The following is a 24,882-nucleotide window of genomic DNA, read 5'->3' as shown; positions in this document are numbered from 1 at the left end:
TGAGGAAATGCGTGTTTACTAAATGTTCCCAATTTTTCGACTCGCAATTTATTTTATTTGTCTAATAATATGTAAATCTAAAAATATTAACATTATACTGAATACAAGTGCTAGATACTGTGACAATAGAGCTAATATTTGTATATAAATATTTTACTCAAGTTCATTAATTAAGGTCTTCCGTTTCCAAAGGAAGACCTTCTACTGATTGTGATGATTAAGATTATTCTTATTAAGGTCTTCCGTCTCCAACGGAAGACCTTATTGTTTTCGTTCGGTTTCTTTTTCCCTATTATTATTATTATTTTTCTTACCGATTTTGTGCACGCGAGTTCTCGGAAATGGCTCGGTCGATTTTTACCAAACTTTCAGATCTGATAGATATTTATCTGAACCTTGTCGGAAATTTTCGTCGTCGATGACGTCACTTCCGGTCGTGAGATATGGACGATTTTCTGATTTTCAGAGGGTCGGCTTGTCCTGGCAATCACTCCTAAACGACTCAAGATATTGAGTTGAGATTTTCAGTGAAGGTAGAAGAAGGATTGTAGATGTGCTTTTTTGCGTCTATATCTTCCCGGCGCAAAAGGCGCTGAAGCTCACCTGGGCTTGAAAAATAGGCTCAAAAGCATCTCGCAAAATTTGACACGTTTTCTTTTATATCTTTATACTTGTAAATATTTTGTTAAAACATATATACCAAACGTTGTGCAGAATGATAAGAGCTTTCATTTGATATCAAGAAAAAGGGGCTGACCCCTCAAATTAGGGGCTCAGAGGGGCCCAAAGTCTTTCAAGTATAACTCTTGAACGATCAATATTTTGTTGTAAGTTACTGAAACAAAAATGTTTATCTTAACGATTTGGAAATATATGTTATAAAATTTTGATCCTATATTGCATAATAAGGGGCCAAAAGGGGCCAGAATACTAAATCTTTGACGCTTTATATCTCAAAAAGGGGGAATATTTTGACAAGCAATACTGAACAAAAGATGTTCAGAATAATGTTCTAAACGATATGCACCCTTTCAATTTTTGTCAAACGGCCCCATTAAGGACTTGGAGGGGTGGCCCCTAAATGTTCCCATTCGGCATATCTCCACAACGAAAAGAAATCTCTGAATAGGTATTGAAGAAAAAGTCTTCAAAATTACAAGATCTTTCATTTGATATCAAGAAAAAGGGGCTGACCCCTCAAATTAGGGAGTCAGAGGGGCCAAAAGTCTTTCATCTATAACTCGTTAAGTATCCATATTTTATTATCAATTACTGAAGCAAAAATCCTCCTCTTAACGATTTGCCACTATAGATTATACAATTAAGATCATATATTGCGTAATAAGGGGCCAAAAGGGGCCAGAATGCCAAATCTTTGACGCTTTATATCTCAAAAAGGGGGAATATTTTGATAAGCAGTACTGAACAAAAGATGGTCAGATTAAGGTTCTAAACAATATCCACCCTTTCAATTTTTGTCAAACGGCCCCATTAAGGACTTGGAGGGGTGGCCCCTAAATACTTCCATTCGGCATATCTCCACAACGAAAAGAAATCTCTGAATAGGTATTGAAGAAAAAGTCTTCAAAATCACAAGACCTTTCATTTGATATCAAGAAAAAGGGGCTGACCCCTCAAATTAGGGAGTCAGAGGGGCCAAAAGTCTTTCATCTATAACTCGTTAGCTATCAATATTTTATTATCAATTACTGAAGCAAAAATACTCCTCTTAATGATTTGCCACTATATATTATAAAATTAAGATCATATATTATGTAATAAGGGGACAAAAGGGCCAGAATGCTAAATCTTTGACGCTTTATACCTCAAAAAGGGGAGATATTTTGATAAGCAATATTGAACAAAAGATGTTCAGAATAATGTTCTGAACAATATATATCCTTTCAATATTTGCAAAACGGACCCATTAAGGACTTGAAGGGTTGGCCCCTAAATATTTCTATTCTACATATCTCGAAAACGAGAAGAAACTTCTGAATAGTTGTTGAGCAAAAAATGTTTAAAATCACAAGTATTTTTATTTATTATCAAATAAAAGGGGCTAACCCTTCAAATTAGGGGCTCAGAGGGGCCAAAAGACTAATATGTAACTCTTCAATATGCAACAATATGTTGTAAAACTTTGATTCTCTATTGCGTAAGTAGGGGCCATAGGTGGTAAGAATGTTAAATCCTTTGCGCTTCATATCTCGAAAAAGGGAAACATTTTGAAAAGCAATATTGAACGAAAGATGTTCAAGATTATATTATATAAATCAAAAGAATGAAATCTAAGGAGGGAAATCTTTATATCATTATCTTTTAACGAAAACTTAATTAAAATCACATCTCATCTCATCGAAAAATCGGACGGAAGACCTACTCGTTGCTCGCAACGAGATCACATCTAGTTATTCTTTTTTTTTCCCTAGACGCCAACTTTGACGCTTCATATCTTCCTCATTTTTAAACAGATTTTGTTCAAATTTTCAGAGCTTTTAGACTTTACAAAACACTGTCAGAATACCGTAATACAATTAGGAAATTACCTTCTGTTCACGAGTTATTCCCCTTTGATTGAATTTTGCATGCCTCCGATTTCCAGACAAAGGCTCAGAGATGGTTATAATTGGAGCACAAAACCCTTTGAAATTGAAAAGACGAAGCATTGAAGTTGTGCACATCGGTTTTTGTTTTTTGATTTTTGCATTAAAAATGGCGCTAGAGAGGGGTCAAAAGTTAGAACGCGGAAAACAGCAAAAAATTTGACATATTTTCCTTTATATCTTGGAAACTAGAAATATTTTGTTAAGACATGTAGAACAAAAGTTGTGCATAATTGCAAGGGCTTTCATATTATACTATTTAAAAGGGGCTGGCCCCTATGATTAGGGATCTTGGGCCCTTAAAAGTTTTTGCTTTATAACTCAAAAACGGTAAATATTTCGATCTGGATCTTGGGAACAAAATTGTTCTTTTACACCTTTTTGATCTAATGAAAATGTTGTTTTGTTCGAGTATACCATGGGTATTGCGTAATACGTATTAGAAAGCAGGCCAGGTAAACAGGTAACGTTTTTCATTCGGCAAGGAAATCAGACCTCTTCATGTGTATAACTTAAACATACTTGCTATCAATAGTATACCCTGCGGTATTTAATGTTAATTTTCTTTTTAATAAGGTTTAAAACGTGGTTTATAGTTCACTATTAAATTATTTATTACAACTAGTCTTTCTTTTCTTCTTTTTTAAATTAGATTAATAGTGTTCAAAAGCGGAGAATATTAAATCTATCTTTCTACGTTTATTATTACAACAAACTTTGTAAGTGATTTTAAACTGCATGCATTGAATAATTCACGATCATTAGCTGTATGCATATTACGGTCTCCATGTTCAGCTCGATGTTTAGTTATGTAACCCAACGCGCGAATCCCACGCTGTTGATCGAGGTCACCAGTATACTGGCCACCTGTGGCCATAAACAAAGCTAGTATTTGTGATCGCGTATAATGTCAATTTTGTACAAAGAGCTATTAATTAATGGAAATTAATGTTTTTAAATATATCGAATCAGTAAGATTACTTTACCGATCTTTTATAATCTTAATTCCAAACACTGATGCATAAAAATTATTTTGAATTTTAATCGCTGTTTTTGTCTGTTCACGCAACAATACATTTAAAAAAAAGTATTGCTCTATCCCGTGTTGTTGTATTTTAATTCATCTGCAATTGTAATTGAATGGGGGCTTCGGTAAAAAAATTGTAATTACTACGCATGCTACGCACATATTATTTTTACCATCACTCTTGTGAATGTCCATTTATTATTCATAGAATTAAATAAACATTAACATAAATAAAAATTCCTTCAAATATACATGTACTATAATTCAAGTCTTTGTAATATAGCAAACAGTTTCATCCATCTCTGCCGCTTTGTGTCTTAAGTGTTGTAGTCCAGTCCTCGTTTACATACACGTGGCCACAGAGAGCCGCGGGCACCTCGATGTTGAAATACATTGTGTACTCTGATAGTTGCTCTACACAGCACAAACAACTAACGTGTACATGCAGTATAGTAATTGGCAAAGATTGTTTGAAAAATATAAACTCGCATGTGTTCGCTACGAAGCATTCATTTTAAAATTTTATTTACATGTAAATACCTTATAAGAACAAAATAAAGTAAATGTATAACACCTAGAACAATGTTTAAAAATTAAAATACAAATATCGTGTGCTCGGAAGGGAAGATGGCTTGAAAGGGTGTGTCTGTGAATGCTTAGATCTAGCAACACACTTCGCAAAGTTAAGCATACTTGTGTCCAAATCCTTTAAAAGTGGGGGCAATCCCCAATCCTCGCACCCTTCCTTTTTGAATCTAAAAATATATACCATACTGAGAGTTGTTTATAGAGCGGGAATGTTATTTTATTAGTCCTTAAAGGCACAACTTAAGAAATGACTTATAAATTTTTTTTAGATAAGATTGTTTCGCGATACAGCTGTGATAAATCTTAGGAACTTCAAAAGTTATAACTTAGGCATATCTTAAGATAACTTAGGAAACGTTTTTGAAACAGGCATGTCAAGCATTCAGTCAGATCTATTACGACGTCCATATTACCATATAAGAGAATGAAATTTTGTTTTGTATATAAAGTGGTTATTACAAATATGCGTGTTACAAAAATGTCTGTTGAAATCTTCAAAAGCTATCGAATTATTTACTTCTCGCAACAAATATTGATTTGGTTCTAAAGAAATTGATTTCCGATTCACAATATTATCACTGCATACATGTACTCGTACATATCAACATTGATCAACACTGATCAAGTGTATACCGGGACCCGGGATAGTCTTATTATAGCTCTTGCTTTGTCAAATCATTACTTTCATACCCCTTGCATTTAAGAAAAACAATGTTATAAAAAAAAAATAATCTGACATATAACAAGTATACATGTAGCGTGTGCAATTTATTTGGCTAGGAGCATGTACACACGTGGTTCGAAACTGTAGGGGGCTACAAATGCGGCCATAACTAGTATATTTTTAAGGTGTTATTAAAAACAAATAATACTCACAAAAGAGAATTGCCGTTCTATCGATACCATATATGCCATGTTTCATCCACCAACAACGCCACGACATCGATGAGAAATACCATGCAACGTTTCTACACGGGCATTTTCTTCGAAAAGGATAGGAAGTTAATGAATTAAAATAATTAATTCTTTTAAGTTAACGCATTATGTTTACCTCTTTATTTGTTGTATGCAATAAGTAATAGACCTTACTAATAATGACTGTTTGGTTGTCACACCTGTGCATGTGTCGTACGAGGTACAGCGGTAAGGTAAATTACCGAGAGTCGCGATATGCGGGGTGATTCGGAATACCCTAAATGACTGTGGTCCATTGAATTTTTACTAGTAAATCAACCTGTCAAATCTAACATGGGCCCACATAATACGACTAAATTCGTTTCATGAATGAACTGGTTCTTAACAAATATATGTACAGTATACAATATCTTTTCTTTAGATCTGTTTGTTTATTATTTTCAACCACAATCTGCAGTACATGTATAGTTACACGAAATCCATGCACAACGGCGCTACACCTGTCAATCAAAATCACTCGATATTGTGAACTCAATCTGGTGCTACGGCAGCATTTCCGAAGTGATTCAAAATATTCTTTCGGCTAATTCTAATTTTTCGCGTTGAATAATAATATTTTGGAACAAAGTTGGAATTAAGGCTGGAGCTGCATGCTGTGAATTTATCACACCTGCAGTCTGCAGTGTTCCCTTCTTACATGTATATGAAGCATCTGTTGAGTAATGAATCAGAGAGCATAATATGCGGAACAAGTTTGATTGGGATTTTTACTTTTCCTTTAAGATAAAATGATTAATAACATAATTTATACATCTAATAGATACACATAAATGTACATGTATAGCTTTTTAAAAACAAGAATCTGTAATTGGAAATGTGAAAGTGAAGAGTTTAGGTAATAGTTCTTAACCAAAATTTAACGACAGTTCATTCCTTCCTAGTCTCTATATAACTTTTAATTACGGCCGTGCCCTCTCCCCTTCAATTGATGTCTTATACATGCTTTTAAATTCTGTTTATGTATCAAGAAATTTCCACAGGTACTTGTGGACAGGATCCCCCCCCCCCCCCAATTCAACCCCGATGTTTGTTGGACATTTTTTTCCACAAATTATATTTATTACACTTATTCATCATGTGTACCATAGGAAAAAATCGAGTACAAGTACCTGTGGAAATTTCTATTTGCCCCCCCCCTCCCAAAAAACTGAAATTGCTTTCTACGGGCTTAACAACAGGTACTTGTGGACAGACACCCCCCCCCCCCCGATATTCAACCCCGGGGCTTGTTGGACATTTTTTCCACAAATTATATTTATTGCACTTACTCATCATGTGTACCATATGAAAAAATCGTGAAAAACCCAAAATAATCCTTCCACACAAAAAATGCCTCACTATGTATAGTTAAAACATTAATTTTTCATATTTCTTGATGAAATTAACATTAAAAAAATCAACACAAAATTAATACCGAATTACATATCACTTGAATTTATCATAAAGCAGAAAATCTGTTCTGCGGGCTTCAAGGCCAGCTCAGGAACCTAAAGATGTCCTCATTTTGCAAGTCCAGTGCAGAACGTAAAATAAATGAAATAAATCACACGATCACTGGGATGAACTCAAAGAAAGAAGACTCTTGAGGAAAAGATATTTTGTTTCGACTTATAGACTGAAATAAACCGATATTCTCTTTTTTTGCCACTCTTTCCTGGTGCCCTGGGACTCTGAATGTAGGATCAGTATATTTTTTTTCACAGGTCCGTTGTACGGATTGTACGGGGGGGGGGGGGGGCAGACCTTCTGAAAATAGTCTTTTGCTGTAGTTTTAATATGTAAATTTTGATTTAGTTGCTGCTTGCTCCCTCCCCACTCTTTGTTTCTCTACGGTCATTCATAGGCGAATTCCAGCAAAAATGTAATGATCCCCCCCTCCAACACACACTTTTCTTTTTTTTTTTTTAATGTGTATTGCAATAGGACTTAAAATTGGAAAACATTTTCTGTATATCTCTACATCGAAAAATATAAAACAAATATTTTTTTTTTTATATTTCCTTTTTAAAACAACATAGATAATTATGCATAGCTAATTAAATACTGAATTAAATATTTATCTTTGCAGACAATATGCTCTGGGTTATAGAACATGATGTGAAAGCGTATCGTAATGCACCTTGTAATCCTTTGGATTTTCAGATTTAAGGCCAATGCGAAAACCAAAACACGCCGACATTTTTTTATGCTACTGTAATCGAAGATCCGGGGGGCATACAGTTTTTGTCCTGTCCACCTGTCTATTTGTCTGTTAGACTGTGTTAGCCTCTTTGTCCGCAAAAACTTTAACTATGCCCATAGAATTTGATTGGTTGGAACTACTGCTTTCATATTTCTTATGTGTATTCCTAGTAACAAGGACTTCCTTCAGGTACCAACATATTTGACCTCTTGACCTTGAACTTGGAGTTTGATCCTCTTTCGCAAAATTTTACCAAACTATAACCTTGGCCAAAACTTTTGAACAGTTGGTGCTATGGCTTTTATACTTCACATCTGTATCCCTTGTGATAAGTCTCCTCTTTGGGTATACATGTGTTTGACCATTTGACCTTGACCTTGGAGTTTGACCAACTTTTAAAAACTTTAGCCTTGACAATAACTTTTGAATGACTAGTACTAGGGCTTTTATATTACATAGGTAATTTTCTTGTAACAAGGCCTGTCATTGTATACCTATAATTTTGATCATTTTACCTTGACCTTTGAGTATGTCCTACTTTTGAAAACTTTAACCTTGGTTTTAACTATTGAACAGTTGGTGCTAAGGCTTTTTTAATACCACATGTGTATTCCTTGTAACAATCAAGACCTTCCCTCAAGTACAAACAATTATGATCCCTTGACCATGGAGTTTGACCTTTTAAAGAAATTAACCTTGGCCATAACTTTTAAGCTGTTGCTGCTGTGGCTTTCATACTAGTATATATTTCACAGTATATTCTTTGTTCAAGACCTTTATTTGGGTAATACCATTTTTTTATCTTTTGATCTTGACCATGGAGTTTGACTTGCATTTGAGAAACTTTAACTTTTGCCATAAGATGACATATGGGGGCATCAGTGTTTCAAAAATCACACGTTGTTCAGTATCCAAATCGGGCATAAAACATTTACAATGACCCTTTAAAGCAGTGAGTTGAACCTAATAAATTACGACTATAGAAATTATGATAATTTATTTCGATGTATTGTCTAAAAAAACGTTTATTATACCTCTGTGAAAACTAGCTTACAAGTGAAAAATCACTAGTAAAATAGAATTTGATTGGCCGAGAAAGTCACGTGTCCATCATGTTTGCCCTGCAACAAAACGTCGTGTTTCACGATTGTGACGTCACAATTAAACGAGTGAGGAGTTAGATTGTTTATAGCGCCGCTGCTAACTTCGTTCGCGTGGTAACAACAACTAAAAATTCACCCCAAGAAATCACCTTAATTAATGGAATTGCATACAGATAGTAGATTAAACGTTCTTTGTTAAAATGTTTGCACTTTTCAAAATTCGTTTATGGAAATACAGCTAACATACGTCATGAGACGTCACAGTCTAGACGTTCCAAATGTCTCGTGCTGTTTGAAGAGGCGGATCTTAAAATTAAGTGAACAATGCACTCACCCCAACGGTCGCACCGTCAACATATTATCGTTGATTGACTGTGTCGATTTAAATGTGTAAAAATGTAATGGTGGTGTTTGAATGTTACTGGTGTGATCACACAAACTTGTCACGTAGGATTTTTTTTAATGAAACGAAGCTATTGGTGTACCTGTAACTTACATCTCTTTCATATCGTTCTCATCAAATGCATGTTTGCTTTATTCATTGGATCTCCTTTGTAATTCCTGCATTTTGGTTAATTCGGTATTATAAACAATTTATTGCATAATAGTGAGGGAGACATAAAGATTTCTTCGCAAATGAAAAATCATATTTCCCTCGGGCGTTGCCTTCGGGGAGTATGATTTTTCACGGGGAGTATGATTTTTCATGGGCGAAGAAATCTTCATGTTGTCCTCGGGGAATATGATTTTTTATGGACGAAGAAATCTTCATGTCTCCCTCACTATCATGCAATAAATGCAAACTGTGAACTTGTCAAGTCCGAAACACACAAAAGGGTATCGCTGATATCATACAGAGTGTATCATTGCTTTGATCAGGCCCATAGGAAGCAAATTCAGGGGTTTTTTTGTTTTTTTTTTGGGGGGGGGGCAGCCATACATTTTCAGTTGACAGTTGAGGGGGCACTACTACCATAAATTTCCTGACAAGCAAAAAAAAGGTCACCAACTACCAAAAATTCCTTGACAAGCAAAAAAAAAAAAAAAGAAGGTTATCAGACGTTTTTATTGAGGTGGCACAAGCTATAGTATCTATGTCTACTATAGTAATCTATATATCGGCAAAATTATTGGGGGGGGCACGCCCCCCGTGCCCCCCCACCCTCCCTCGGTTCCTACGGCCATGTTGATTAAATTTAGGGTCACTAAGGAAAGAATGTTTTGACTGGATGAATGGTCTGAAAGAACATGTGTTAACTTGTCGAGTCGGTAACATATAGATGGGGTTTGCTTATAACCAGAGTGTGTCATGGTTTGATGCAAGGTCATCTGAACGAGTTCAAGGTCATCAACGGAGAAACAACATTCCTTAACTGTCTTTCTACTGGTGAGACATTGCAAGTTGATACCCCTTATAAGATTGCTTATAACCTTAGAATGTGGCATGACCTTGACTCAAGGTCACTTCTTCCTGTTCGCAGCTCCAACAGAAGACCTACTCGTTGCTTTGCAACGAGCTCTGCTCTAGTTTATTTAACGTTTATTTTGCATGTATCGGTCAAGGTAGCAAATGGTAGGGCGCTCGCTTAGTGATCGGGAGGCCCGGGTTCGATTCTCGTTCGCCGCGTCAAACCTAAGACGTAAACAGGTACTAAATGTTCTTTTGCCAAGCACCCGGCACTAGAAGTTAAAGTCACGGGTCTTTCGGATGAGACCTTGAAAACTGAAGTCCCGTATCACGGTAGGCGTTGGCACGACAAAGAACCCTCACTGCTCAATGGCCCTGAGTGCCGAGTTTAGGTCTTAATTTGAGGTCCCTCACCGGTATATGGTAATGTCTCTATATAAGTGAAAAATTCTAGAATGGGACGTAAAACAATATACAATCAATCAATCATTTTGCATGTGTATGCCATTGCAAACGATATGAAAACAATTCATAAAATACCTGTAAAACCTGACCAAACTGAGACGACAGATTGTTTTCAAGTCTTAAGCTTATTTTCATTTCATTCAAAGATTTTACTAGAAGAGAAGACCACTACGAAAGGAAGGATTTATGACTCCGAGTCTATGTCATGTATCATAACCATTCCTATGTCAGAGCGGGAATTCAAAGTATTTTCCCATTTTGGAAATAAATATAATACGTTTACACATACAGAATTCAAAATGTATCATGATGGTCACAATCTCAATTGTACTGTTTCTGCAGAGGAAGGTAAAATTTTAGAAGAAAAGATAAAAGGGCATTTAAATAAAATACGAATGATGAATACTGATCAGATTATGTTGCCTTATAACACGGATATCAATGTTCAACAGCTTGTGCAGGATGTAGGACGAGAATACCCTAATGTATGTCTTCTTCTTGAAAATAATAATATTGAAATATTTTGTAATGATTATGCTTATCTGCTAAAAATAAGGGGTTTGCTGCATCAGAAAATGTCAGGAAAAGTAACTAGAAGAGCAAATCGTAAGTTTGCAAGGACAGAAGAAGCACCAGAGGAAGGAAAACCACCGACTGGGGATATATACAAAAGAAGATTCAATACTGATGACAGTTTTCAAGCTGAATTTCAGTCTGAAAGTATGCGGCAAACAACTCCACTTTCAAAATACGAATTCAACACAAAGGAAGGTCTTAAAGTTTTGATTTATGAAGGCAGTATCACTCATTTAGATGTGGATTGCATTGTCAATGCAGCAAATGAAAATCTTATGCATGGGGGAGGAATTGCTTTTGCTATATCTGAGGCAGCAGGTTATGTATTTGATGAGGAAAGCAAGGATTATATAGCAAAGCATGGTCAGATACCAGTAGGTACATGTGCTGTGACATCTGCTGGTAAATTACCGTACAAGTATGTAATTCACTCAGTTGGACCAAGATGGAGTGATTATACTGACAAAGATCGTTGTTTACGTGATCTCTGTGAGTCTGTAGAGGTAACATTTAGAGAAGCTGATAAGTTAGGGATGAAGTCAATTGCATTACCTTCAATAAGTTCAGGTAAGGGTCTTATTATCGTTAATGATATTGTAGAAGTCAGAATGTTTTTTTTTCAAATTTTTCTTCATTGATAAATTGTAAAAATTTGATTATACCTTAAAATTCTTGAAAATTGAAGCTTTTAAAAGTTTATTATATGCAAACATTTATGACTGAAAATATCAAATAATATATCAAAACAAAACAAAGATGAAATCAAATTAATAATAGTCATATCATCTACTAATAAAAATTCACAAAATAATTAGTTTTATCGTATATATTATTTTGATAGTGGAAGCATTATGACTGTTAGGCTAATAGTGTCATCATGAAGCGGGTTCAGTTTTGCAAACTAATATTACAAATATTTTCAGTGAAAATTAGATCACAATTATTCATATCATATAAGGTTTATAATATACTAAATAATTTGCTAGAGTGCGTTAAGTTGATTTCAGTGTAAAAGAAATAAATTTCAATGTAAAATTCAATAAATATGATAATGCAGATAAATTTTAAGTTAATAAAGTAATTGGGTAGACGTATATATTATTGATATTGTTTTGGTCTCGTTTTGTTCCAGGTATATTTGGCGTCCCTAGAGATAAATGTGTGGAGCAATATCATAAGGCAGTGACGACATTCAGCAGAAGTTACCCTTTCTTGAGACTCAGGGAAATTCACTTTGTTGACCGAGATGCATCAATGGTCAGTGCACTACAGGTAGTATTTCAACAGAAAACTTCACGCTTAAATAACACAGAGCCTTCTAAAGCTCCATACGAAAGAAAATTACAGGGAGCAAATGATGATAAACTTTCACCCATTCATCATGAAATGCACCTAAAGCACTTTTCAAACTGTTGTATATGTATGGATCAACTCACAAATCCACAACGATTGCCAAAATGTGGACATATTTTCTGCAAGAAGTGCATCAAACAGTATCTTGATTACAAGCCAGCTTGTCCCACCTGTGGCCAGATTTATGGGAAGATGACAGGCAACCAGCCTCCAGGGTCGATTTCAATTAAGAAAAGTTACCAAAGATTGCAGGGTGTCCACGACTGCAATAGCTGTATAATACGTTATATTTCCATTAGTGAGCTCTTCAAAATTAGAGGCGCGTTTGGTCGTCTGACAGGGACAGCATGCGTTGCGGATAATATAAAACATGCCAATCTCAATCCAATTTTTAATGTTAAATGTATCTGTCATTCCAATTAAAGAATGGAAGAACTAAAAGATATATGTAAGAGAGCGAGAACCCTAAATTTATCATCCATTAATAAAAAATACGACATTTCCGAGGCATGTATATTGTATTTAGATGTAGCATACGATAAATAGATACATACGATCAACAATATAGATATAAATTGATATCGTTGTCATTCCTACTCTTGATGTATATAAAGTCCACAACAATAAAATATTTCATTTGCATTTTCTTAGGATTTGTTCATCGACATTCAACATACTGTTTACATGTTTACATTACGTTTGTCCCTGAAATCCCGCGAGATTTGTACATTTACCGACTTTTTCACGAAAGAGCTCACTAAGAAGTATAACTCTTCCATAGTGGAAATAGAACGTATTGTGACGTACACATTACCTGGTGGATTACAGGGGGTATGGTGCTTTCTATAAAGTAATCTGTATAATATCCTGATAATTAGAAGAATTAAACAATTTTTAATATAGATAAATGTATAATATCTTTGGACTTGACCTGAAATAAAAGCTTAAGCAAGTGTTTCTTATCAAAGTCAGTCCATTACTGGTCATCTGTTTATTTTCCTCTGCTTTAATTTTAAAAAAATATATCAACTCATCAGAACTTGAAATTTATGGAATAGATCCAAGTCTGTGCATATCAAAGCCATAAGGATTGGTCCACAAAAGGTGTATAAAGTCTTTCACAAAATATAAAGACTGTAACGAGAACAAGAAAGTACTAGTATTAGAGTATGTTGCATAAAAGTAGCAACATGTATTTTTCATACATGAAATTCCATCTGTTACATTTTAATTGCTGAGGTCTTGCGCCGTACGATCATACCCTGAGAACATTCATATAAAATCATTACCCGTATCTTTATTTCATAAAAAATGAAATTTTAAACAAATGTGAAAGATAACAACTTGTTGAATATTTAGCTTATTGCTTTTTTCACTAAAATAAAAGTTGTCGATTTTACCTGAAAACCTTCGTATATCAATAGTCTTTAACCTCCTTCTCATAAACGTTTAAAAAACTAAATCATGTTATTTAAATATTTGTCTTATATACAAAGATTTTCTGGCAAAGAAATGCATCTTTCTTTTATCATCTTATTTTGGATGAATATTTTTTTGTAGGTATATTATATAAATAGTGCACGTTTTTGAGGGCAACAGTTGAAATTGACACCCCAAGGAAAACCATTGTCAACCGACTCGTCAGCGGAGGTTGACAATGGTTTTCCGAGGGGTGTCAATTTCAACTGTTACCCTCAAAAACGTGCACTTTTTATTTTATTATACGGAATGTCTTATTGATTTCGGATGTCAAAAGAAAAATTCGGAGATCGTCGTTAAGTTCACGCTTAGAAAGCTTTCAAACTCCCCGCTTCTATTTTTCTCAATAAGAATGCTTCGGAAAAGATTTACCAACCTCTTTATTGTTTGTTTGCTACTCAAAAATCCTTTATCGTCTAAAGTTTGCACTCGCAAGGATGTTTCGTCTGTCGTTAATTGTTTTCAAGTAAGCTACATCGGATACAAGCTTTTATTGACGTCGTTTATTCGGCTTCTTTCAAACGCACAACTGACGATTTGAGAATTCTACGGTGAACCGTACGCGCATGATTTGAACGCATGTGACATTTTCGTAATGTTACCCGTTGTCAAATGTGTTGCTAACGCTGAGGGTAACATTACGGATTGTTAAATGCGTCTAACCCAATCAGATTTTAGTATTTAATAGCGATTCTCTGTAACCACTTAAACTTCTTTGCCACGCATGGTCACCGATTTTGATGAAACTTTGCCCATTATTACAACTTGACACGAGAAACATATATCAAATAAAATTTCGTTGCTATGCGTCTTGGTTGCCATGGTAACAGCCAGAAAAGTTGGAAAAATTGAGATTTTCAGCTACTTTGAATCTTTATTAAGCCTTAATAAAGACTAAGAAAAACAAACAAACCATTCTCACAAAAACCTGACACCTTGTTGCAACTTATGCTATAAAGAAACTATTTAGAATTTATCTCTAAGTAAGTGGTAACCATGGGTACATTTGGAATACATTTTAGATGCTGAAAAATGCAGAAAAACGCTCAATATTCACTAATGATAGGTGTTAAATGATCAAACTCAATCAACAACTTAAGGAAAAAAAAAAAAAAAAATTTGACCTTAAGTAATTAGGTATTGGCAATATTATTCTAAAAATAACTTTCATGGTTGCCATGGTAACACAGTGTAACCATGCAAAATATGTTGCTAAGATTGGGTTAATGCTACTATCTTCAGGAAAAACAATAAAATTCATGACTGGCACATATACATCCTTAGGACCTTGCAACACCGACAACATAAGAAAAATTGGGATTAATTGTTACTTTGCAGTGTAACCACGGAAACAATGTACCAGTTGTTTAAAGTGATATTTTTTTTGCTGCCTTAGGAATTTACTTACTTTTCATTCAAGAAACATATTATTTGACTCACCTTGAATAGTACTTATCTGGAAGAACTAAAGTTGAATATCATATATTGATAACGTTTGTTGAAAAATACAACACTGTTGCTATGGTAACCAAGAAGGGAAAATGTTCGATTTTGTTAATTTTATATCAATATTAAGCCCTATGTGCCAGCTTTTTGCATTCAGTTAGAGATTGGGTGGCAGTCAAAATTGAAAGTCAGGTTAGTTGTTCATAATTACCAATCATAAAAGTTTTGGGAATCTACATACAATGGTACGTATCCAAGGAAACAGAATATTTTTCAGATTTTTATGCATATTTTTTCGGCTTATTTCCATAGCAACGCTCTATTTAAAGAATTGAATTTGAATTTTTTAAAATGTGAAAATTAGGGTCACATGAACATCTTTAAAAATTGATCATTAGTTATATAGAAATATGGTTTTTAAAAAGATAGGATTAGATTTAATCACTAAGAGAATAAATTTAAAATCCCTTCTTGGTATTAAAACCATGGCAACCATTGCCAACCTATAAGAAATATCATATTTCTTCCTTGGTATATGTTACAAGGATCTTTTGTCTATTATTTGCTTGCATTTCAACCTATAATTGATTTTATTCTTAAGTGTATGATGTTATAAAATTAAATGATCAAAATTATTACTTTTGAATACTTTGTTTCCATAGTAACGTATGTAATAGTTGATTTACCAAACATGTTTATCATGCATTTAAGACATCAGGTCTTCAACTTTCAGAAACAATCATTACCACTTGTTTGCTTTGCTGCAAACGTTAACTGTGGGACTCTGAACATGTTGAAAAATGCCATTTTTCAAACTTTAGGACATGTTGCCATGGTAACCATGTCACGTAGCAACCATTTTCTGCCTGATTTGAGTTGACGGTATCAAAGACTTTTATCATAGAGAGTTTGGAGAAATTCTGAGACTATGCGTGCCACAGCTTCTTTATAAAAGTTCAAGTCGTTACAGAGAATGGCTCTTAACATGAAAGTATAATAAAACAAAATGATGACGTTTTAGCATGCAAAAAATTGCAAATCAAGTGCGACTTGATGAAAATAGTTAAGAATAATAAATATTTAAAAAAAACATATACCGGTAATTGTAAGTCGTAAACATTCGACCAGAAAAGTATTGCGTATTGCAGCCTAGAGGACATCTAACCCAACTCCCTCAATCACCCCCTTTTCTCTTCTGTTATTTAAAAACTTGAAAGCATAAACTGCAGCAATACAAAATATTACATGAACAAATTAGTAATGAAGATACTGAAATGATGAAGATGCAATAATGTTAAAGAAACAATGTCCAAAGGGGGAAAAGTACAAATTATAAATGTTCCGAAAAGATGAAAATGCAATTGACTTAAAGAAACTATATCCGAAGAGAAAAAAAATACACCAAAATGATGAAAATAAAATAATCAAAAAAACAATGCGCAAATGAGTGAAAAATACTAATTATAAATATATACCGAAATGTTATAGTGTTAAAGAAAATGCCCAAAGAGGAAAAAATAAGACTCTCAGATGGTCCAAAAGACCAAAAGGTCTAATTAACTGTAATTAAACGATTGATTGTTGATGGCCAATATTTTTTTTTTTATCAAACAGATCCCCGAGTAATTTTTGTTTTTGAAACTGATTTACTTGCGCTGAATTTAACACTAGAAACCCAAGATCATGTAAAGATTGAAAACGTGACAGATCAATGATCTGAGTTTTGTATCATTTTTATCCTACACATCCGATGTAAGTGCTGGTGCAAATGGGGGGAATCCTATTGAATAGAGATACTTGTAGTTGCTGATATTTATTATTTTGTTAAGAATCATATCTACTTATTGTGCGAGAAATCAAGCTTTCTAAATAAAATAATATTACGAAGGGTTGATATAATTTGCGATTCCTTGTCTACATAGTCGTTTGTCATAAAGAGGAATTAGCTTCCTGTAAACTTTGTGACTTTCTGATTTTTCTTGTGATAAAGTTGTGATAAAAATATCTATCTACTCGCAGACTGATCATCCCAACCCTGGAAAGATGTATAAAGGAATTAGTCGCTCTGGTTATCTCCCTAACAACGAGAAAGGATGTCTTGTTGCTAAGCTGTTGAATGTAGCATTTAGCAGGCGTTTAGTGTTTACTATTGGTCGCTCTAGAACTACAGGTCAGGGTGGTGTTATTACATGGAACGACATACTACATAAAACTAGACCTGATGGAGGACCAATTAAGTAAGTTACTACCTGTATCCAATGTATTTTTTCCAAGGATGCATTTTATATACGATTTTCAAAATATGATCAGATAAGCCTTACTCTGGGGCACACAGATCCATTTTGGCGAAGGAAATATTGTAGCCTATTGTCATCCTGCAGAAGAAAGAAATCGTATTAAATTTAATTTTCTTTAATTACGACCACATTTTAAAAATGATCCACCCTGAAACAGAGAAGCCATCATTTTCAAAATGTTATTAGAGGATTTATCTCTCATTTTAATCATACATTCAGTCTAGATCTGGCTACCAGATGTCTACAATGAATGAAACGATTTTAAATGAAATGAGTTTTCAAGAAATCACCAACCTAACCACAGCCTTTGGTTCTTAGAACTGGACTCGGGGAACATAAACATATTTTGGTGAAATATTAAAATGCTCAGTTGCTCACTGAAAGCACACATTTTGCATGTAAGATACTAATGAGTAAAGGCATAATTTTTTAACAAATGCTGGAAAATGAAACTGAGGATAACTTACAGCGATCATTCTCAAAAGTCCATTTAAACAATACACATTATGAACAGACATAACACAGACTTCTAAGAATAGAGATTGGATCAGTGTCATGAATAAGTAAGCATACCCTGTCGTGCGGAGTTTCTTGATTTAGTTCTCTTTTGTTCGCAATAAATATACACTTTTTTCAATGGGTTGCACTGTAGCTTTCGGGTCGTCTATCCCAATTTTCTCAGACCAGCGAGCTACAGATATGCAACCATCCACAGAGTACATTAAGAGGTATGAAGGATATAGTTGGGAATGAAATAAATATTTTTTGGTGTATAATTGTTTGCAGATTTGGATATCCGGACGACACGTATCTCGAGGGGGTGATGGCGGAGCTGTCAGCAAAAGGAGTTACACCGGAGTCAGCTGATGACCCACGGGAATATAGTGAATATTCCAAGTTTGTTAGTTACAGCTAGAATGCTTTATTTTGACACCCCCCCCCCCACAAAAAACAAAAACAAAAAACGAAAACAAATAAACAAAAATCATAGTCATTTTGCACAAGTATAATTGATAATGCAGATCCAAAAGTAATTTCACATCTGCTATAAAATCTTAAATAATCGGTTATAAACAAAATTTTATTTTCTCATTCCTCTGTTTATTTTGACTTAAATGCCTTAAATTTCATTCAGATATGTGTAATACTTTTGAAAATTAACGCAACTTTTGGTCACGTCTATCGACTCACGGCAAGAAGGAACCGACGACATTATGACATTTGTCTTCGGCACTCATTTTCAGTTCTTCCATAAATCTATTAAATCTTTCACATATACGTTTTATTTTATGTACAATCCAACTTGTGATGGAGCGCTTAGTATTGAGCTATTTCTTTAAAAAAAATTTCAAATTTCGATATTGCATTTATATATTCAGCGATATTGCATTTATATATTCATTTTGCTGTGCGTAGATATAGATCTAGGGTAGAGTCGGATTTCAGAGGAAGTGACGTGAGAGGTCCATCCTCTACGCACTTTTTTTCTTAGCATCTGTCCATCTTTTGACTTCCATTTACCTGGGTATTTATGCAACATTTGTATCTTAATAATAATGATAATTTTCCGTCATAAATAGTTAATGTTTCGGACGTTAAGCCTGGTGTTAAGCCAGGTTATCAAATATTTCAACGAGGTATTTATAGTCCCAGTAATTGGGATTTAACCGAACTGAAAAAATCCCGGTTACCGGCCTAAAGTGCAGATTGGGCATGCGCCAAAAACAGGACCGCAGTCATCATCATGGCTGAATCCTCCAAGGACAACACGCCTCAGGCAGGAGCCATATCCAAATTTGTATGGAAATTGTTTTATTCTCACTCATATCTTAATATTTACATTTTCAACCTTTATTTTTCCTATTTTATTAATATTTTTTGCCATTATCACTTATAAACTTATCCTTTTATAAGAATTTCATCTTGCATCTGAGGAAATTCGAAATGCAACGAACTTGAGCATTTTAACTAGGCTATTTAGAGTCACAAATCCTTAATCTTGTATCCTTTACTTTAAACACATACCTTGAACATTTATTTAACCAATTATTAATGGTACTGGCGGTGTTTGAAGTGAAGGACATGTCTTAATTTATTTGAAATCAAGTTCAACAATGTTTAACCATTAGTCCATACAGATGTAATTTAGGCCAAACAAAAAAAATATGTGTGGTTCCTGTTACACCTCCAAAAAAATTAGGGTAGGTAGGTAGGGGTTTTTTTTTTTTAAACGAATGATTTTCTTAATTTTTCTAAATAATACCTATCACTGCTTTGCAAATGACATTTAGATGTGGTGTGATAATATACTAGTCAATATTGGTAGGGGACACCTACATGCTAGCTTTCTTTGGATTTAGTACTATTAAACACTTGCACTATGTTGTGCAAGGAGGCCGTCATTGCCGAAACTAAAACTTAAACCGGAGCCATTGATGGAAATTGGGGAAAATTCCGGAAAAAATATTAAAATTACCAAAAAAAGTTTAGGGTTGGGGGTATAAAATAGGGACGGTCGGGTAACCGATACCATGTATCTGCTTAAAATGATCTTAAAAATTATTTCTCTATCAGCATTTATCAGTTCTCATTGACTTAAGTGTGTCCTACCAGAGTTCTGTAATTTGATTTAGAATCATATATTAAGCAGTGCTGTTAAGAATACTCCTAACCTTGTCACTACAAATTAAACCCCCTTTTAATCCTACCTCAACTAATTTTAACCAAAACCATAAGTCTTTACCTACCCAAGATCCATGTTGCCTAGACGGAATGTTCTATCATCAAAAGATGTCTACATATGCAGTTAATGATTTTATTTTCAATATACTTGATCATGTTGATGATAGCAAAATAATTGGGCCATAACTAGGGCTGTGCAATAATATCAGTATTCTGGTATATTGCGATTCATTAACAAAAAATATCGTATTTATTTATTTCATCTATTAGTAAATTGTATTAAAAATGTATTAGTGGTCATACAAAAATGAAAGTAGAAACGGCAGTGTATATGTAGATAAAAAAACAAAAAAAACTTTACAAAGTATCACAGGTAATATTACTGAATAAATAATGTATTAAACATTGCTATTTTGGGGGGGTCTTTTTTATATATTATTGTTCGCCTAGTTTTATATGAAGAAAAAAACACAGCAATAAGTCGCTAATCCATCAAGCACATGATGCAACTGACTCAAATTCAATTTCTGAAAGTCTTGGAAAACACCTAACAAAAAAAATAAATGCCCTTATTGATAAAAAGTTTTTGTTCCAGCAAAAATTGATTTGTTCCTGTAAAATGCATCACACTGTTGGTCGAAATGTCCGGTGTTTAAAATATTTTGTTTTGAGAACACTGGGTAGAGCACCTGACTGGGAATTCAGGGGGCCGGGTTCTAATCCCTGTCTGGTACATCACATTTACCTCTTCTCCAATTGCATTTGGTAGGGCACCATTTACAATATTTATATAAGTGCCTGAAAGTAACAGGTGTAAGACCTACTATAGAACAATCTGTGTGGTATCCAGTCAATTTGTACACAAACCAACTCATACACAAACCGACTGGTACACAAGGAGTCAACTCAACTCATACACAAAACTGAAGTCAACGCGTACACAAGGTTTTCCTGTGTATAAAACTCATAGACAAAACTGAAGTCAACCTACACAATGTTTTCCCGTGTATAAATTGAGGATTTAATATGTATACAAAATTTTTTCTGTGCACAAAAATGAGGAGTCAACTCGTACACTTAGGTTTTTCCTACAAATTTTACTTATACCAAGATCAAATTCGTGTAGAAGATTTTCTCGAGATTAAAAATGAGTATTCAATTATGATTGAAAAAGTTCAAAAATAAGCTTAGCCACATACATGCATATACCAGAATTCTATCAAAGTTGAAAGAAAAGTTGTTAGAAAGGTTTGCGATCATGCCAAACAGTAAGACAAAAGCTGTTGTGTGGGTGTATTTAGTAACATAACTGTAATTCAATCAACAAGATATTTTATATTGGTTAAAATGAAGTTAAAATAATAACAATATACCATTTAAATTTTTGCTGAAAATGTTGCAATACATATCACAATACAGTTAAAAATATTGCAATATATTGCAGTACGAAATCTCTATCCAATACCCAGCCCTATTAAAAATGTTGATAAAATACCTTGAATAATGTAATAAAATACCTACCTCCAGTTGATATGTACTGCTATATCTTTTCTAATTAAAGTAAATTTATATGAATTAAGTACCTTTTTGAACTGTCTTTTGAAAAAACAAAACTGTTCCAAACATTTCAAAAAATTGTTTCAAATACATGTTGTAATTTACAATTCTCCAAATTCTAAAAAATTAATATACTTACTCTAAGCAATGAATATGATTCTTAACAGATTCTTATTTTATTAATGCAGGCCAGTAGAACACAGGAGGGCCCGCCCTCTCCCCCAACTTTTTTTCTGAATTAGTATTTTGCTACGGTAAATATTCATTAACAGCTTAACGTCTTAAGATGCTGGATAACTCCCACACTTTTTGTTGTTGTAAGATCATGCACTGGCTAAGTGCAGAATTTTCATCAGTTAATTAGGGTTTTGTTTTTTTTATGCCCCGCCATGAATATGGCCTGGGCATATAGTGTTTGTCATGTCCGTCTTCCATCCTTCTGTCCTTCCATCCTTCCGTCTGTCCTTCCGTCACACTTTGCGTTTAGCTCTGTTCAAAGCTCAGTTTCAAAGAAACTATCCAAGATATTTTTATCAAACTTCATATGCTGATAGATATTGATGAGAGCTATGCAACTGCATCAACATTTTTTGACTTTGACCTTTCCTTTGACCTTGACCTCACTTTTCTTAAATTAGTGTATATCTCAGTTTTAAAGATACCATTCAAGATAGTGTAATCAAACTTCATATGTTGATACATACTGATGTAAGCTATTGAACTGCATCAACATTTTTTGACCTTGACCTTTCTTTTGACCTTGAACTCACTTTTCTTGAATTAGTGTTCAGCTCAGTTTTAATGAAACCATTCAAGATATTTTTAACAAACTTCATATGCTGATACATAGTAATGAGAGCTATTCAACTACATCAATATTTTTGACCTTCACCTTTCCTTTGACCTTGACCTCACTTTTCTTAAATTAGTGTTTAGCTCAGTTTGAAAGAAACCATTCATAATATTTTTATCAAACTTCATATGCCGATACATACTGATGTAACCTTTTCAACTGCATCAACATTTTTGACCTTAATCTCACCGCTCTGGGAATTAAGTAAACTAAGCATGCTAAGTGTATGGTTATGATGAGCAACGGTGCCTCTTTCAAAATTGTGAATTTCATGGCTTCTGGTTTAAAACACGAACCATATTCATTGTTGGAAAGTTGTTACATGATACACGGGTGACCAATAAGACCAATGGGCCTCTTGTTTTAATAGGTATGAGAAGTAAAACTTACAAATGCATTTTTTTTTTTTACAATTATTTGTTTTAATTTTTTTTTATTTTAATACCTTCAGGTTGCAGATCCTCTCTTGAATCGTATCTTTCCATCAGAAATGATACTGCATCAATATGTATGCACCTTGGATAGCGTTGTAAAAAAGCTAAGAAATGTAGATAATTTGAGAATTTTAACACACATAATGTTTTGCGTATGAAAAAAAATAGGAACATTGTTTTGCATATAAAAAAAATAGAGTGTTTCAAGGAATGCATGTGTCACCTGCTTTGTAGCTTCAAAGATGTAAATAAATCTAAGTGTAGTTAGCTGTTTATTTACAACCAGCATGATAGGTTATGCAGAAAAAAGCAACCACACGCAGTATAAGACTGCGATAGAATCTGACAAAGAATATAGAATTATTGCTGGTTTTTGAGGTCAATACGATGATATAGACACCTGAGGAGTACAATATTTACTGAGCCCGAATGAATCTTATGTCAACTTCCTGTTACTCTGTGCATCTGTCCCTGCAAAATTTCTGTCTCAGTTTTGTCAACAACTACTTAATGCAAATGCATGAAATTTTAGTATAGTCTTTGTTTAGGCATGCCATATGGTGGGATTCATTTCTGTAGAAATCTGATGTTAACTTCTTGTTTATCCGTGTGTCAGTCTGTACTGAATTTCAGTCAGTTTTGTGGGTAACTACCAATCTGGACTAGATTTTTTTTTTTTTTCAGTAGTCACTTGGGTTATGGGCTTAATTTTTTATTGGTCAGCTCAGCACCTTTACTGTCCCACTAGGCAAGTAGATTTTAAAATGACTGGCCCAAAACCATATTAATAATAGTAATATTTTGTTCATATTTTGATACTGGTAGTATTGCTTGCAGAACAAGAAACAACGGAACTTGGACAGTCAACCACTTTAAAGGTATTACGCAAGGAAATAGCCAATCAAAATGAAGTTGGTCAATTATATTTCTATATATATTGAGACAGTTTCTTTTTCTTTTTTCTATATATATTGAGACAATTTCTTTCTCTTTTTTCGTTTTCGGCAACATTTTTAGGCCTACAGTATTAATTTTGGACTCATGTACTAGGAATATCATATCTTTAGCAGAACTGAGCCACTGAATTAAAGGGAACTCTTTTTGTAGGTGCGCATGATGCAACTTCCTGGATGGTGTGTAGGCTGTTTGTCAACATGTGAAACCCACGTGTATTTCGGGGTTGGTATGTTTACTCTCAATTTTGTTTCTTAAAAGCCACATAAGGGGTATTTTTTCTGATCTCAAATTTTTGTCTCAGCATTAATCTTTTTTTTCTCTTTCATGAATTATCTGCTGAGAGTCTAGTTAATTAATTGATTTAATTAAAGCTATATAGTAACATATAGTGAAATTATTTGCTTGTGTGAGACCTTAAAGAGGAACAGGTAACTCTCATTTTGACTACAATTTCTTTGGTTTCAGGAGTAGTCTCCCCTTTTAAAGATTAAAAATGGGGGATAAACAATACGGCATGCAGTCTGGTCATCAGCAGAGAGTTTCGACACCCGTATACCTCTGTAACCTTTGTTGTACATCAGACAGGTAACAAAAACAAGATAATTAATTAAAATAATTTTAATGAGATAAATGATAGAAAATAAAATTTTTACATACACAGACTCCCTCGTATAAGAAAATGTCACATTTTACACATACAATGACATATCCAAATTTTCCCCATTTACACAGTTGAATAGAATTAGTGCATAATAAAACATAGCAACAATTATTACATGTAAGGCAATTCACAAAATATGTATTAAATACAAATTTTGTACTTTTAAATTACACAGCATCATCCCCCCCCCCCCCCCCCCCCCCCATTTCACAATCTTACAACTTCCTTCTTAA

At 34.0% G+C, this 24,882-nt stretch overlaps 1 protein-coding gene and 1 long non-coding RNA gene across 2 annotated transcripts; both read left to right on the top strand.

Annotated features, from left to right (window-relative positions):
• Window positions 1-10,929: 10,929 nt before the first annotated feature.
• Window positions 10,930-18,421, top strand: LOC133205079 (uncharacterized). The gene is made up of 4 exons (XM_061340819.1): window positions 10,930-11,497; window positions 12,063-12,557; window positions 17,199-17,445; window positions 18,292-18,421. The coding sequence occupies exons 1-4, from the start codon at window positions 10,930-10,932 to the stop codon at window positions 18,419-18,421; spliced, it is 1,440 nt and encodes a 479-aa protein (XP_061196803.1).
• A 4,309-nt stretch (window positions 18,422-22,730) lies between these two features.
• Window positions 22,731-24,572, top strand: LOC133205860 (uncharacterized). Its single transcript, XR_009723671.1, has 3 exons — window positions 22,731-23,909; window positions 24,139-24,210; window positions 24,454-24,572. It is a non-coding gene; the product is annotated as an uncharacterized LOC133205860 (long non-coding RNA).
• Window positions 24,573-24,882: the final 310 nt, after the last annotated feature.

Source organism: Saccostrea echinata, unplaced genomic scaffold (assembly GCF_033153115.1).
Source record: "Saccostrea echinata isolate AGI-Se365-2 ecotype Australia unplaced genomic scaffold, CSIRO_AGI_Sech_v1 ptg000054l, whole genome shotgun sequence".
Classification (NCBI taxonomy): Eukaryota; Metazoa; Mollusca; class Bivalvia; order Ostreida; family Ostreidae; genus Saccostrea; species Saccostrea echinata.
This window is presented reverse-complemented; position numbering and strand designations above follow the sequence as displayed.

Coding starts and splice junctions, on each gene's coding strand:
- LOC133205079 (XM_061340819.1), top strand. CDS start 10,930: ATGTCAGGAAAAGTAACTAGAAGAGCAAATCGTAAGTTTGCAAGGACA. Junction 11,498..12,062: donor ATTACCTTCAATAAGTTCAG/GTAAGGGTCTTA, acceptor GTTTTGTTCCAG/GTATATTTGGCGTCCCTAGA. Junction 17,446..18,291: donor CCTGATGGAGGACCAATTAA/GTAAGTTACTAC, acceptor AATTGTTTGCAG/ATTTGGATATCCGGACGACA.